This window comes from Peromyscus maniculatus, chromosome 5 (assembly GCF_049852395.1).
Source record: "Peromyscus maniculatus bairdii isolate BWxNUB_F1_BW_parent chromosome 5, HU_Pman_BW_mat_3.1, whole genome shotgun sequence".
NCBI lineage: Eukaryota > Metazoa > Chordata > Mammalia > Rodentia > Cricetidae > Peromyscus > Peromyscus maniculatus.
Window position 1 is genome coordinate 123,851,115 of NC_134856.1, and position 16,711 is coordinate 123,867,825.

The 16,711-nt window shown below is 44.6% G+C and overlaps 1 protein-coding gene across 9 annotated transcripts in view; it reads left to right on the forward strand.

The window, feature by feature from the left end:
• Phactr1 (phosphatase and actin regulator 1) overlaps positions 1–16,711 on the forward strand; it is a 474,687-nt gene that overhangs the window by 182,099 nt on the left and 275,877 nt on the right. The window contains exon 1 of one of the 9 annotated variants that reach the window (XM_015991038.3): positions 11,945–12,295. The exons of 4 other annotated variants lie outside the window; for them this stretch is intronic. Coding sequence is in view for 1 of the 5 variants with exons in the window: in XM_076573233.1 (XP_076429348.1) it covers positions 12,492–12,513 (22 nt within the window). In the remaining 4 variants the exon portion in view is untranslated. Of the gene's footprint in view, positions 1–11,944; positions 12,296–12,397; positions 12,514–12,540; positions 12,761–16,711 lie in introns of those variants that run through there. 4 more of the 9 variants (XM_076573237.1, XM_076573233.1, XM_042278397.2 and 1 more) reach the window with 4 other exon arrangements.

A 16,711-nucleotide genomic window follows, 5' to 3' on the forward strand; every position in this document is an offset into this window, starting at 1 on the left:
ACATACTAACCTGGAAAATATATGTCTTTTACCACAAGTATGTACTCTGGCCCTAGGGTAAGATCTTCAGTGTGGTCTCATTAGGGGTTCATGGATCTATAAGATATTCATTGTGAAAGAATTGAAATGCACCAATAATGAAATTATAAAATGCAGTGCATTTCCACTTATGTATGAATGTGAAGGTGACCTTGCATTGATGACAATTAGTATATCCAAGAAAATAACCGTTCCACCAGTGGTTCAACAGCTGTCAGGATGTGAAGATTTGCAGAGGCTGCAAAACATCTGGGTATTGATATGGTCTGAGCAGTCCAGGCGACTCTCTCTTCTAGTTGAGGTCATAGTTAAGAATTACGCTGCTGTGACTCTGAGGAGACCCTTCTCTGTGTCTCACTGTTGAGTTTTCTCACCTTTGCTGAAGACACACACACACACACACACACACACACACACACACACACACACACTATTGATAAAGGATGAAAGTTTCTCATATTTAGCTCCCAGGTTGTTATATGGATTCTTAACTTTTCCCAGCTCCGTGTGGGATTAATTGGAACAATTGCAATGTTCTCACCACATTGCACCACTTCCCTTCATTAATTAAGAGGTATCACCCTCTGTTCTACTGATGACAGAGAGATAACTCTTCAATCACCAGACAGCAGCCATGGAAGGGAAGGGCTCCAAACACAGTGTCTGAGAAGGAAGGGAACCAAGAGGACAGGAAACCCAGCCCAGTGTCTGCAGAGAGAGGCCCTGAGCCCAGCTCTTGGGCTCCTGGGGACACTCAATTCTAAGCCTCTAGCTCAATTTGCACATCTCTATTTCCCTATTTACTATTTGACAAAATATGCCTAAGAATGGAAAATGTGTTAAGGAGCATTAAATAACAACCTGGTTAGCTTTAAAAAAAAAAATCCTCTCCATTCATGATCACATATCTGTATTTTTTTTTAATTCATTCATTCAAAAATGAATGAAAAGAAAATTAAAACAATGTCTACAACATAAGCATCTTGAATGATAAACCTCTTTAAAAATAAACTTACTCTGTCAGGAAAGCTAGAAATGGGAGTACGTGGTTCTGTGCTTGAAAAGACCAGTCGTCCCCCTGAAATACCGTGTCTGGTCAGATTACAATGGTGTCCAAAGGTTTATTGTACATCCACCTTGCGAGCTAGGTGGAAGAGGGAAGGAGAGAAAAGTCGAGAGTAGAGACAAGAGAGATGAGGAAGACAACATTCCAGAAACTCTCACTCAGCTTATCCGAAGCAGGACTTCTCAGAACATTTGAAATGCACCTGCCTGAATCTCTAAGGGAAGAGGTCTGCCACCCACAGCACTGCACTTCTTTCTTTCAATGTTCCTAGCACACGCTCGTGCTCTGTCTGTTCTCGGTACCTTACTACAAGCAGTGGCTGCTGCTCATGTCTCTTTCCTTTTCTAACCTTGATTTCCAGCCAGTAATTCCCATCACTCCTCAGATCTCTAGAAGAAGCCACTTCCTCCAGGAAGCCCACCCAGCCACTGCCCCATTCATCAGTCTCTTGGCACTGTGTCACTCCTGCTTGTCACCTTGCCTGCTAGATTCAAAACTAGATTCTGTCATAGTAATGACTGTGTTTCTCTTGGTTCAGTCTCGGGGCTACGTAAATATTTGTCAGTCCAATGAACGCTGAACAAATGAGCTAAGAAGTACAAATGAAGAAGATTTCAACAGATTAATATTTCCTAATATAGTCATTAGATTCTGGGATTCCAAGAAAAGGGGGGTTCTGGTGTTTAGGAAACATTGGGCTAGGCAGTGTTAGCTCACTTGTTGTAGGACTTCTCAAAGCATGTGAACTGCTAAAGTGTGTGAAATAACCAAGGCGAGATGGAAAGCTGGTATGCTCAGTGGCATTCCCCAGAACCATTGACCAGAGATTCCATTCTTCAACAGAGAATTCTGTAAGACCAGCTTTCTAAGGAGCATGCACTGGATGAAACCACAAAGGGAAACAAATAAGAGAAATGTCTTGACTGATGAGAAGGTAGATGGGGGTGGATTAAAATTGTATAAAATGCTAAATAGGCTTTACTAGCAGAAAATTTGGCGCTAAACAAAGATGCAGTGAGAGATGAGCAGGGATGGAGTGTGCGATCAGGAAGAGCTCAGTGTGGTGCTGAATGACGTAAACAGGGCTGCATGGAAGGAGCACAAGCCATGGAGAGGATGCCACACACAAGCCCTGTTTTAGAGAGACAATTCTGGTGGCAGTACGCAAAATAAAGATGAGCATTCTGCAAACGGAAAGTCAGAAAGGTCGGTGTGATGTTTCTGGTGAGAGGCTAAGAGTGCAGAGCAGAGACATGGCACCTGGTGTAGAAGGGAAACTGGACAGAAACCTTCGAAGGTCAGAGGCTCCTACAGAAGAGTGAGACCACGAGAGGGCTCCAGACATCAGCCGGTGCTCAAGAAGTAAGCAAACAGAGGAGGGGAAAGGAAAAAGCACCCCACAGACCCCGGCTCGCAACTACCTGGAACTCCAGCTCCAGTTGTGCAGATGAACTTTTCTCTGGCCTCCATAGGCACCTGCACACATGTGCATACACACATACACACACACATACACACAAACACATACACACACCAACACATACACACACATTCACACACACAAACATATGCACACATACAGATACTCACACAACAACACATACATACACACACCAATACATACACACATTCACATACACAAACACACGTATATCAGCACATACACATACGTACACACACACACCAACTCACACACACACACACACATACATAAAACAAGATAAATCTTTTAAAATAAATAAATAAGGGATGCCTTTTTATCAGGGCTATTTGATGGCATGAGTTACCTCACTCTATGAGAACAGAAACCATATCCATTTTATCCATGTTTGTATGTCCAGGGGCTGCATACACATGGCAAGTTGATAATAACCAGTGGTTGACTGAATAAATGAGTACACGTTCAAATTTGTAAGTGAGCAATTGAACACAAGTGCTGTTTTCAATGGCCCCGATCTTTTCCAACATTAACGTTGCCCTCTGTTGCCCCATCGAGGTGCTCAGCTGACCGGTTGAGAGATCTCAGAGCTGGTTGGTTTCTCTATCTTTAGTGAGAAGGGACTTCCTGCCCTAGAGCAGTTTGGCCAGTCTGAGATGATGACTCAGACCGTCAAGAATGACCGGAAGTGGATGAGCTGGACCATGCAGCTCAGATTTATTTCATTCTTTAAAGTAAACAGCATCCAAGAATATCTCTCTCTCTCTCTCTCTCTCTCTCTCTCTCTCTCTCTCTCTCTCTCTCTCTCTCTCTCTCTCTCGTTGTTAAGATGCTACTGTTTGATTTAATGATCCATTTACCTTGGTGATAATCCTAAAACCCAGGTGTTATTTATCTTCCCTCTTAGGCACGTAAGCCTGTCAGAGACCACACAGCTAAGGTGTAAGTGCCGGTCCTACATGATCCCAAGGCCTGAGCACTGGACTCTATTGCTTTCCCTAGGAAGGTACATATAGGGAAGATTATATTTCCATTTTGGTTAGGTTCATTGTCTATACTTCCTTAGTGTGTGCCTGTGGTTCTCACCCTCTGATACACTAGACTATTTCCTAACTAGTATTTTGTTAAATGTTGTTTCAGAACTGTTTTTGCCTGTTTCCTTATTGGCTTGCTAAGACCCAGAACATTCTGAAGTAAAAGAGAACAGATTTATTTGAAGACTGGAGAAGAGCTCTGAATTCAGGGATCAGGAATTATAAGGATAAGATTAAAAAAAAATACAAAAACTTGATCCCTATTTCCAAACCCTAAGCCAAAGAATGAAACACTCAGGAACTACAAACCATTTATCACTCCAAAGCCTTTGAAACCCAGGGGCAGTATCTTCCAGTCTAGACATTGTTCTCCTAACATAGGTACTCAGTGGAAAGGGAGACCAAGGAAAGGGACCAGAGCACTGTGGTTATATGGGGGTGTTTCCTGGAGGAGGTGAGCCGTGGCTAATTCCTTTAAAGACAGCAGAGACACAAACTAGCCAAAAGGTCGAGTGGGTTGAAGAAGGTGTGCAATTAGAAAGAAGTCTGGATATAGCGACTATGATACCACTATGTAAGACAAGTTTAAAGGCATTTTATATGCTAATATGTCCCCATACAACTTTTAAAGACTCTTTTTAAACCTAAGAGGTTTGACAACTGTGGTAGTGATTTTCCTCTACGACAAAACAGCGACAGGAACAAGGGAGGGCAGGCTGGTTCTGGCTCACTGTTTGAAGCACAGTCTGTCATTGTGGGGATGGCTGTGGTGGCAAGATGATGCTGACACCACCTGCTCACATCTCAATAGACCTGGAAGCAGACAGAGAACAGGAAGTTGACTGAGCTATAAAATTCTAAAGCCCACCTCCCAGAAAGCCACTTCCTCTAGCTAGACCCCACCTCCATAAGGTTCCAAAATCCCCTATCACAAGCTGGGGACTAAATGTTCAAGTACATGAGCCCATGTACTTGGGCTCATGGGGAACAGTTCACATTCAAGCAGTGACAGTAGTTTGAGATTTAGTGTAAAGACAGATGGCTTCTGTGACCCGAAAACCACACTAATTGAGCTGGATTGGTGATTAGATTTTCTTACAACATACACACACATACACAGAGAGAGAGAGAGAGAGACAGACAGACAGACAGACAGAGACAGAGAGACAGAGTCAGAGACAAACAGAGACAGAAACAGACAGAGCGACAGGAGAGAGAAAGAGAAAGAGAGCTTGTGATTGGGGTTGTGGGTCAGATAAGACACATAAGGTAAGAGAGGCATTGCCATCTAGAGTGTGGCAGCTCCTTCCACGTGCCTGAATGAGCCACGGAGAAGCTGAGTCCCATGTGCCATTGCCTTGTCTCGCCTAATACTCCCATCTCAGGTTGCTCAGTGCTTTTAGCAAATGACCACTGAAGTGGACCTGTTCTCTTCACTACACAACAGTTGCGTCAGTAGTGAGCCGCTTACAGCAATAATAATTTCATTATCCACCACAGTGTTGGGAGTCGGGCGTTGGGAAGGACCTGGCTGAGTGGTTCTAGTTTCCATGTGTCACGGGGTTGTAGCTCAGGCAGCAACTGTTGAGCAGTAGGATGGAACATACAGAAACTCTCTCCACACAGGTAGGACGGGCTTCCTCTCATTACGGCAGCCTCAACACAGTCAACTGCCTGCGTGTTAGGTGAAGCTGCCTGCTTACCTATTATGTTCTAGCTCAATGATAGAGCACATGCTTAGTATGTATAAGGCATGTGGGTTTTATTCCCACCACGAAGTTACATGGCTTTTGTTTGTGTTTTTCACATATGTATTATTCTTGAGAATTTCATCTAATACATCTTTAACCACATTCTCCCTCATTCCCTCCTCAACTTCCCCAAGGTCCAAGCCCCACCTTCCTACCCTCTAAACCTCATGTCTTCTCTTCTTTATTATAACCCATCCAGTCTACTTGTGCTGCTAATAAACTCCCAGGTATGGGGCCATCTGCTGGAGTGTAGTCAACGCACAAAGAGCCATCCTCTTCAAGCACAGGGAATAAGTATCAGTGGTGTGCTCAACACAAGTGAGACATCTCTCTCTCTCTCTCTCTCTCTCTCTCTCTCTCTCTCTCTCTCTCTCTCTCTCTCACACACACACACACACACACACACACACACACACACACATTTCAAGGCTCAAGGACCATGGCTGAAGAGGGGATAAAATGATTGTGAGACCCAGACATGGGGGGGGGGGCTGGAGACAACAATGTCACTGGACACAACAGGACCGCCACACTCATGAACTCACAGTAGTTGTGATTGCCCGCATAGGCCAAGCTTATCAACATCCTTTATAGAGAATAAAGGGGTTCACAAACCCCCACTTCTGTCTAACTGAGGAGCTATGATCAATTGATGGCTCCCAGGAGAGGGTGAGTCAGTTTTCATGACATTGCCTTTTATAGTGGAGCCTCGTCAGTCCCCAGAATTAACTAATTGAAACGATGCCAAGGAAGTTCCAAGCGCATTTGCATTCAAAGGGTGAAGAATCAGATTCTGCCACTTGATGGGGAAACATCCAGCTTCTAGAATATGTGGGCCATGGCAGACATGGCCTCTCATGTCCACCTTTAGAAAACAATCTACAGCATGAAAATTTGCTGGAAGACCCTCTTGTGACATTTACCATTTACTGGGGACCTCATTTACTTTCCACCAAATCACTCTACAAAAGGGGTCTTGTCTGCATTTCAGAAACAAGAAAAACGGGGCTCGGAACCACGCTGGCTGAGGGCAGTCAGCACCTGCTGTGTCCCATGACCTATTGATGCTTTGCAAACATCAGGCCAGATTTTCTCTTTGGTTCACTACAATTGGACTAAATAACCTGCATGATGAGGTGGGATGGCTCAAGCCCAATCCCAGGTCTCTCGATGCTGCTCCGGCAGCCATTTCTGACTCGACTCACATCCCTCTAGCATCTTACTCTCGTCTCAGTCCTATTTGGACCCGTGTCATGACATCAATCCCACACAGTGCTTTGGAGAGAATTAAAGGGAGCAACAAAAACAGCCTCACCCTGTGGGAAACTGCCTTTTCCTGTTGCTCACCCCGAGTGAAGCTGTCACTTGCATTGTGCTGAGATGACTGAAAGTGTGTGACAAATGGCTTCTGAGATTGGCAGTGGCACCGACTTGGCAGGGAGTGAGGTAATAACTACTGTGTTATGGATTATTCTGGAGCCCTCAGATCACGTTCCTGTCAGGCTCTGCCTTCATTCTGGGAAGCCTTAAGAAGCAGCCCCCTTTGCTCCAAACAAGAGTCCTTTGGTCTCGTACCGTTGTTGTTTATAAAATTGCGGACTTTCCACAATGAAGCAAAAAGAAACTAATCTACGTGTTTAGAAGCCCAGTAAGCCTAATATGGCTTTGGCAAGAAGATCTCCATGCAGAGCATCTTATAGAGTTGGCCAAGAACAGTGAGGCTCAAAACTGACCAGCATTAAACATAATAAATGGGAAGAGTGTAGGAGAAAAGAAAAGGATGAGCAGAGAGAGGAGGAAAAGGACGTCAGCAGGGAGAAAGAAAAGAAGGAAGGGAGGAAAAGAGACGGTGGGCAGCAGCCAGCTTCCCACCTGCATAGGTGCCCGCGGGGAGAAGAGAAGAAGGAAGATGGGAGGACAGAGGGGAAGAAAAGCTAGTACCCTCTGCCACCCCACAGACCCACAGACTCCCTGACTCCATCCCCGACGCTTCAGGGTGATCTAAGAGCTTAGAAAAAGCTTAAGAAAAAACTATTTCCACACAGTGACACAGCAGTCAATTATCCTACCAAGAGCTCACAGACACCCCCCACAAGAATCTACTGTGTCTTCACCCCCTCACAGAGCCATGTGTCCAAGTCTGAGCCTGTCCCAGACTCCAGTGTCCCCCCAGAAACCCCATTGACACCTTCCTGTGTTGGTATCAAGTCTGCTGTACTGCCTATGTAGGTCAAGACACGTGTTTACTCTGGGACACAAGCCTATTTTCTACTTATTTCATTTGGAGAAGAATTTGTTAAGCCTGTAGCCATGCACTGCCATTCATATGGCTTAGTTCCATTTGTGGAAACAAAGTGTAGAAAACAGTAAATACTCGAGTAACAGCCATGTAGGAGGGAATCAACCTGGAGGATGTATCAGAGCCCAGGGAGTAAAGTGCCAGGCTCCTGGGGATACGACATCCTAAGGTCCCTAATTTTAAAATAGATTTTTAAAAACAATTTTGGGTTCACAACAAAACTGGGAGGAAGGTGTGGCGATTTTTCCCTATCTGCACCACACAGCCTTCCCCATAGTCAGCATTTGAACGTTCCATCCATTATAACAGATTGCCTGTCACTGTCACACCCTTGTTCATAGCTTATACTAGGGGGTCACACTTGGTGATACATGTTCAATGGGCTTCCATAGTTGCATCATGACCACAATGAATGAGAATTCTCTGTGCATATGGGATCACTCTTTCTCCTGGTTACAGGACCAATAGGACTAGAGCGATGGTTCTCAACCCGTGGGTCCTGACACCTTCAGCAAACCTCTATGTCCACAAGGTATTTACATTACCATTCATAACAGTGGCAAAATCACAGTTACGAAGTAGTAATAAAAATAATTTTAGGGTTGGAGGTAACCACAACATGAGGAACTGTATTAAAGGGTTGCAGCGTTGGGAAGGTTGAGAACCACTGGACTAGAGTATAAAGAAACTGTTGGAGAGCCAGAATAAAGAAAAATGAAAACAAACAAACAAAACACACTAAGCAATGAAGCTAAGAGCCGTGCCAGAATGTCACAGGCCACCAAGTTCTTACTCCATACAAAACACTATCAGGGTGTGTCTTCTTTGCTCCAGCTGTTTAAGCACCCGAGGCCTTAAAGCACAAGCTAGAAACATTGAAAATATAGAACCCGCACATATTGACCTGTTTATAAATGAGTTAGCATGTGAGGATGCCATTCTATATATGTTGGAGCTGTCACATTTCACCAATTTATACCAAGCAGTGTTCATAAGAATGACCCTAATATGCTTGTTCAAAGAAAAGAACTGAATTCAAGATGCCTTATCTATTAGAAGTTGGAGGCAAGTCACCACAATATTGATTTCTTGCTGCTGGAATTAAGTGTAGTATTCAAAATGCCTAAGACAGTGTCTGACACTAAGTGCTGGAAGCGTTGATATGTGATAGTGAGCATAGTGGCCATGGTTGTGGTGATGTATCGAGCAACTGGCAGAAGAGATGGGTATTTTATATTTTAATTTTATTTTAATATTTAATATTTTATTTTTTAATCCCTCCAGCATTTATTAGTCGTGTTGCTCGTGAAGATAATCTTGTGTTCCAACGTGAATTCAAAGACAAATGGTACATGGTTCCTAGACCAGAAGAGGTCATTATCATATTAGATTAGATGATGTTGGATTGAGACAAGTGTTTTAGTGCACCTATTTTCTTTAGGCTGGGTCTTACTGTGTATCACAGACTGGCCTCAAGCTGTAATCCTCCTGTGTCCTCCAGCTGAGTGCTGGAATTACTTGCATCACTATGTGTGGCTATACCGTATCTATTTCTAAAAATGGTGTGGCGACATATATGGGAGGATTTTAAGAGTCAAGAGCTACAGTCAGTAGATGAGCAACCATTAGAAGAATGTGATATTTGGTCAGGAGTTGGCATTGGAAGGATGGATATTCCAGGCAGAGAAATCTGACTTTAAACAAAAGCACAGAGTCATGGGGTTCTTGTCAGAGTAAAAGACACAGACAAAACAGAATCAAGGAATTGAAGGAAGGAGGTAAGGAGGAAAAGTTCCTAAAGCCAGTTTATAAATGTCCGGTGTATCACACCAGGCAGTAGGGATTTTATCCAGAGGGAATTGTTTTCTACTGAAGTCTTTACATTGAGGAATTATGTGATATAATGCCTGAATTTGATACTTATGTGTAGTGAAGGCAGTATGGGAAATGTATCTGAAGGGCAGGAGGCAGAGGCTTGAAGACCAGGCATGGGTTCTCAGGATGGCTTGGGTTAAAGCCAAGACCCTGTGGCTTAGAAAGGTGACCAGTGGATTTGGTAAGATTGGATGGCTAATTTCAGGGGCTTCGGGAAGTGGACAGAGAAGAGAAAGGTATATAGGACATAGGGTCACCTGTGACACTGGGGATGCTGACTTAAAGAGGACAGATAACCCAGAGAATCAACTTTCCAAAACCCAAGATTTATTTGTTTTACTTTACATGCTTCCCTGGTAGCATGAAAGGAACTAAATCTTTGGTATTATCTCAATTTCAAATTTATGAGATATCTTCCTGTTCTGCTTAGGAAGGTGCTATTTGAGGGACTCCACAGTACTAGAACCAAGTGAGCACCAGGTCCTTTTCTAATTATTTATTTTTCTTGTTACATTTATGATGCTGGTGCCCATGCCAGGGCACATGTATGATTAGGGGACAGCTTGGGAGAGTCAGTTCTCTGCTTCCATCATATGGGTCCCTGAGATTCCACCCCATCAGGCTGACAGCAAGCACCTTTATCACTGAGTCATCTTGCTGGCCCACAAATTCTTCTTCTCTAAGTTTTAGGCAACGCAATTAAATCTGTTACCCTTTGGAATTCTAACCCCATGATGGCTAAATATAATCCAGCGCTAGGCCATCTAATGTGCTAACCATTCTATATGACTACTGAGGGTTTGAACCATTATATGTGACTATTGTGGTGTGATCTAAGTGTAAAATACAAATTAGAAGTCTGAAATAGAAAAAAAAATGCATAATAGTATATTAATGTTTATATTAATTACATGTGAAAATGATACTTTGAATATATTCTAAAATAATTTCACTAGGTTATGTATATGGTTCCTATTATATTTCTATTGGTGAGTGTTGATCTATGAAATTCAAGTTATTCAGACAATCAGTGTATGTTTTCCATTATTGTTCCTTACCCATTATGAAGGTCCAGTTACCTGGTATTTTCTAATATCTCCCAATGTGTCCTTATCTCGACTAAAAGTGTAGTTACTGCAGCAACTGTCACAACAGGTTATATGGTATTTACTACACCTGCAGGGTGAGACATAAACAAATGCCAATCATTCCCCTCAGATTTTCCTCACACATATCTGGGGCTTTGCAAGCCAGAGCAGGGAAGAGACCTGACTGCTAATTCCTGCCTGTGTCACTGGCTTCTCCGACTCTAGGAAAGGTAATAGTGATCCCTCCAGCTCACTTCAGAGAGGTACATAGGTAGTTATGAAAGCATCTCAAAGGTGACTCTAAAGGCATACCATACATCTACCGATAATGTCTTTAAGGTTGGTCATGGGATCAGTTTCCTCTGGAAGATGTGGATAGAGGATAAAGGAAAACACAGAGACTGAGTTAGTGTCTATTCCCAAAGACAGTAATTATCCTTTTCAAGTCCATCCCAGATCTTGCAGCAAAGCCCAGTTAACTTGGAGACTGGAGGAACCAGAAGCCACTATGCATAAAAAGTATCTTGTTATTTTGTGAAACAGACCAATGGGATAGGGTTTTGTAAATCTGGTCATCATGGTATGTTTGTGTAATTTCAACCTCATTTTTGCAAAGAGCCTGTCCATTCACAGCCTCTTCTCAGTGGCCCCTCAGCAGGCATCCTTTGGCAAGAGAAGGTAGATGTAAATCGGGGAGATTGAAACAGAATGCAATGAGTCCCCTTCCCTTCACCCAGGAGTGTGGTGGCTTCAAGAGATGCCATTTGGCCTTGGGGATTGTGATGTGGTTGGGGGTGGAAGCTGGAGGTTTCCCTTTCCATAGCAAGCTATCAGCTTTTACTTGACCATCATGGTTCTTTGAGGTGACTGGGGAAGGGTGTAGACGGATCAGACTCAGGGGAGGTGGCTAAAGACCCCTCAAGTCACTCTTTGACTCCTAGAACTTAGAACTGTGGTAGCAGGAGTAAACCCCACAGGGTTTATAATCTCTGTGTTATAAAGCTATGAGGCTTTTCACCTCTGGGTTCAGACAACCATCTGAAATCATCCAATACCCACTCGCAAGAAAGGTACCGCAGTTACATCCTGAGAAATCCAAACTTGCCTAGTGCCATCATTGAGGAGGTCCTGTACCCAGGAATCAAAGAAAGAAAAAAAAAAGAGCACACTGCAGAAAAGCAGTAGTCCCAAAACGAAAATTCTGGAAACGTTAACTGTCTTTGTTTGGTGTCTTGAGTGCCTTCCCACTCTGGGGTTATAGATGCTCCCGGGGGATCTGGCTGGGGACTTAAGGTGGGGGGGTGTTGCTCCCAGATCAGTTTAAATTACATAATGGAGCCAGGAGAGTCGGGTGATGGGATTGCTAATTCCCTTTAGAAGGAGACAAACTGCATATTTAAAAAGCTCAACAAATACTCAAAAAAGGAAGGAAGAAAAAAAAAAAGCAGCAGCTCAGGCAGTGACTGTGAGTTCCAGACTTCTCCATGGCTGAGTCCTTGGGATCCTCCCAAGCTGAGCCAGTGGAGCTGCGGGCTGAGTCTCAAGACTCACAGAGCTTGGGGGCAGTCAAGTGCAGGTCCAGGGTCTGGGTTGGATCCCCGGGCTACTTTCTGTTTCACTTCGAAATGTCCCTTGCTTCCAAAACCGGTGGCCTCCCAATTCGAGTGAGAAGCTGTACTCCTTGGAGACCCCGGGCTCTGTAAAGGTAAGAGGTGACCGCGTCCGACCTGGGGGGGAGGGTGGATGGGGGGGGGGGGGGTTGTCACACAGCCCTGAAGGGTCTGGGTGGTCCCGCCCAGGAAGAGGTGATCTGTCTGCCGCCCGCTATTCTGGGATTCTAATGAGGCTCGGGAGGGTATCAGAGCTTTGAAAGGGAGATACAGTGACCCCCTGCCGCCAAGATGCCTGGCCACCTTCTGCCTGGTGAGTTGGATCAGTCCCCCAACTTCTCCACGAGGAAGCTGGTCAGTAGCCAGGCTCTGGCAACGCCCGGAAGGGGGACGAAGGGGCTGCCTGGCACCACAAGGCTGTGTGTGTAGTGTGTGTGTTTGCAGAGCCCAGCCCCGGGGGAGACTGTGGCTCACTCTGAGAGAGCACAGCTGTTGAAGAATCAGAGACCAGACCCTGTGTGGATGCCTGTGTGAGTCCAGAGGTCTGGGCGGTCTTTAAGGTAGGCGCCAGAGTCTGGAATCATTTTGGTGTTTTTGTGGGTTTCTTGGGTACGATATTGTATTGGCTTTACACTTTGCGTGATTAGGATTTTTCCCTTTGGGGAACTGCCAGCACCAATTGGTTTGCACTTTTAAATATTTGAGTCCGGTCGCTAGGATGTCCCTGATTTATCATGTAGTCTATCCCCGAGGTCTGGTCTAGAGCTGGAGATGTTTTGTAGACCCAGGAGATCCTCTTGCAGACTTCACTGCAGGGAAGGCTCCGGAGCTCTGGATGCTTGCTGAAGTCGGCTCCTGGGAGCCTTGGGAAATTTCTGACTTAAAGACACAGGAAAGGCAAAAGCTGAAATCAGAAGCTGTTCCTCACAGGGAGGTGGACTCCGGGGAAGTTGTAGATGCAAAGAAAAGATGCCTTGAAAATGGAAAGAAGAAAACAAGGACTGGGTTGGGTGGGATGGGGGGCCCTGGCATTCATTGTACGACTTGCTGTAAGGAGATGCGAATCTACACGGAACCTGTTCACCAGCTCCCTCGGAGTAAGAATTGCTTTAGCAGATCTTGTGGGCACAGACTTGTAGAGAAGCAGGTACAGAGACTAGATATGCGTTACAAGAGTTGGTTTCTAATTGTTATTCTTCTCCGGCCACATGAGGTGCACTAAACAAAACACGGAAAGCTAAAACAGAAGGGAAATATCCTTAAGAATACCGACTGTAAGCCGGGCGGTGGTGGCGCACGCCTTTAATCCCAGCACTCGGGAGGCAGAGCCAGGTGGATCTCTGTGAGTTCGAGGCCAGCCTGGGCTACCAAGTGAGCTCCAGGAAAGGCGCAAAGCTACACAGAGAAACCCTGTCTCGAAAAACCAAAAAAAAAAAAAAAAAAAAAGAATACCGACTGTAAAGAGATATTCAAGTTTTTGCTGTCTCTTATCTTATCCTTTCTCACCTTACTCCCAAATTTGGGCAAATTGTGTAAGGCGAAAGTGTTGAATTTAAACAACTCTTTAAAATGGTACAGTTGTTATGTGACAGGGTATTAGATTATTCAAATAAAAATGTCTTATCAGTGGTTCTTAAGTCTCCAGGACCACACACCCCATTTGAAAAATCAAAAGCCTTGTCATGAATTTCTGTCATTTTCTCTTTCCTGGGTGCCAAACACCCATTTGTCCTGATACCCAACAGATGAAACTAGGGAAGAAAGCCGAAGATACCCCGAGGTTTTACATTAAAACCTACTTTTGAAATATAGGTGTTATAATATTATAAATATATGTGATGAATATAAGAATAGCTCAGAGGCCACCTTATAAAGCCCATAGCGGTCCCTCAGGAAACCTTGTTTAAATAGTTGAGATCCTTTTTGTCTGGATTTCTATCAGCTGAAATGTGCCAGAGGCCTTTATTTCTGCCCTTCGATTTTGTACATAGGAGACTGAGATTCTTAAAGATGGCCTCCAGACGTGCCAAGCCTGGGGCTTTGAACCACTTAGGTTTGGGCACGTTGCTTTGCCCTCGGTTTTCCTACAATTTGATGATACGCCTAGGTGCCCACATTTTCTATGCCAAGAACTCGGGCTTCCAGTTTGATGGAGGACTTCTGTATCACTTTCTGTACAAGGGGCATTCTGGGAAGTACCTTGTGGATGCCAAGTTTTGTTCTTTGCCCGACATTTCAATACTTTATAGAATATGATATCAGAAGATGTGGCATAGAGCAGATTTTGAAAATCCCGTTCTTAGGGGAATACAGGTGCTTTGGTTAAACTAGTAGGTTTGGAAGTCAGGTTGTTGTAATCCTACTCCAGTTGTGCCACCAGTTTAGTGAGTGAACATTAGGCAGGCTTCTTGGCCTTTGTCAGACGTGGTGTCCTCATCTGTGAAAGCGGAGGAGAGCAAATTGTATTGAAAGTGAGGAATACAGCAGCAGAGCTTAGGGAATTACAGTGTATTATACTACCTGCTGTCATCATTGGTCTCACTTACAACATGTAGTGACCACAGAATATTTGGGGGGGGGGGAACAAAACAAAACAGGTCATTCATGTATCGACAATAAAAAGTAGGTGCAAACCTTTATCCTAGCGTTTGTGGTCCTCAACATGCTTTGGAATTACTTCACTAACTGGTCTGTTCCTCAAAATAAGAAGGCATCTTTGTTCCCATGCTTTGGACATGCTTTGGTTTAAGCCACATAGGATATCAATGGCAGCACCAAGTGAGCACTATTGGTCTCCAGATGTCCCAGAGTACTACTCACTGGGGAATACCACCTTTCTGATCCAGCTGCTGGAGTGGTCCAAAAGAGGCAGCCCTTGTCTGTGTTATGGGCAACACACTGTCCATTTAATGCTGTTTGACACAGCCTGATGTTCCTCTACCTTTGTCTCAGCGTGGATCTACTGGGTTTAGGGGTCCCGGGGATGGTATCCCACTAGAGTAGAAGGACCACTGTGGTCTATGACTATGTTCCCAAGGTTCTGAGACCACAGTATGATTCATCTAAAGGTGCTCAAAGCTCTCTTTTTGCATTCCTTGAGTGTTTGGCATACTGTGAAGTTTGGACTCCACAGCTTCAGGCTAAGAGGTAAAAACATACAGATGCCTGGCTTCCAGCTTCCATGGAAATAATGAAGTGGATACAGTTTCCTTTGGGGGAATGTCATGAGGAAGGAATAGTGAAGAACTGCACAGAGCCTCCTTTCCTAGGAAACCCACAAAATAATGTCAAAATTCAAGAGAAAGGACAAATTAGCCCCGCCAAACTGCAAGGAAAAAATGAGATAAAAATTTCTAGGAAAAGGAAGTACATGTTGATAATTGAAAAAAAAAATACACCCTGATATGACCATGTCACAGTGCTGAGAGGGGACCAAGTGGCAAAGTGTGGAAAAGGCAGCACAGGAAATGAGGGGCCGGGGACAAGCTCAGCCTGTGCCCTGAATAAATAAACCCTTCAGTTGGATCTCATCTCCTCAGTTACAAGATGAAGTCCCCATTTCTACCTTTCCCCCAAGGCACTCAAGAGAAACAAACAAAAGTCTGTCCAAACTAAAGAGCTGGGCTGGGGACGTGCCGCAGCCAGTAAAGTGGCTGCTACGCAAGGGCGAGGGTCAGAGTTCTGATCCCCAGAACCCAAGTAAAGGCCAGGTGGGGAGCCACTGTTGCCTGCCTGTAATCCCAGCGCTAGGGAGGACCCAGGGAATCCCTGGAGTGAGCCGGCCAGCCAGACTGGCTAAAACAGGGAACTCCGGGTTCAATCAGAAACCCTACCTCAGTATGTAAGGTGGAGGGTCATCAACATTGGGCCTCCACATACATATGTGTATGCACGCACACACACATATGCACTACACACATGTGCAACCACATGCATCTGTGTGTGGCAGGGGGGTGTTACACAGACAAGACATGCATTGATTTTCCTTTGAGTTAGCTGATGATGGTAATGAAAAATAATATTAAGAAAAGCAAAGAAGCCCATATTTAGTGACATGTAACTCATCCTATCACATCCTTCTTCATTAAAAATATTCATGAGAGCAGAGAGAGGTGAGTTGGTAAAGCACTTGCCATACAAGCTTGAGGCCCTGAGTTCCATACCCAGAACCCATGGAAAAACCCAGATGTGGTGATGTGTACTTGCAATCCCAGAACTGAGGAGACAGAGACAAGAGGATACCTGGGGCTTGCTGGTCAACCAGCCTAGCCTACTCAGTGAACTCCAAACCAGTGAAAAACCCTGTCTCAAAAGACAGCATAGATGGCACCTAGGGAATGATAGCCACACACACATACGCATGTATTCATGCACCTACACACATGTGCACCCACACAGACATATACCCACCTCATAGACACACACAGGAAAGGTATCCCTCCAATGCTTTAGCTAGAAGGTCATTCAGTAGATGTTACAATCATGACCGATTCCCAGCAAGTCAAGAACAT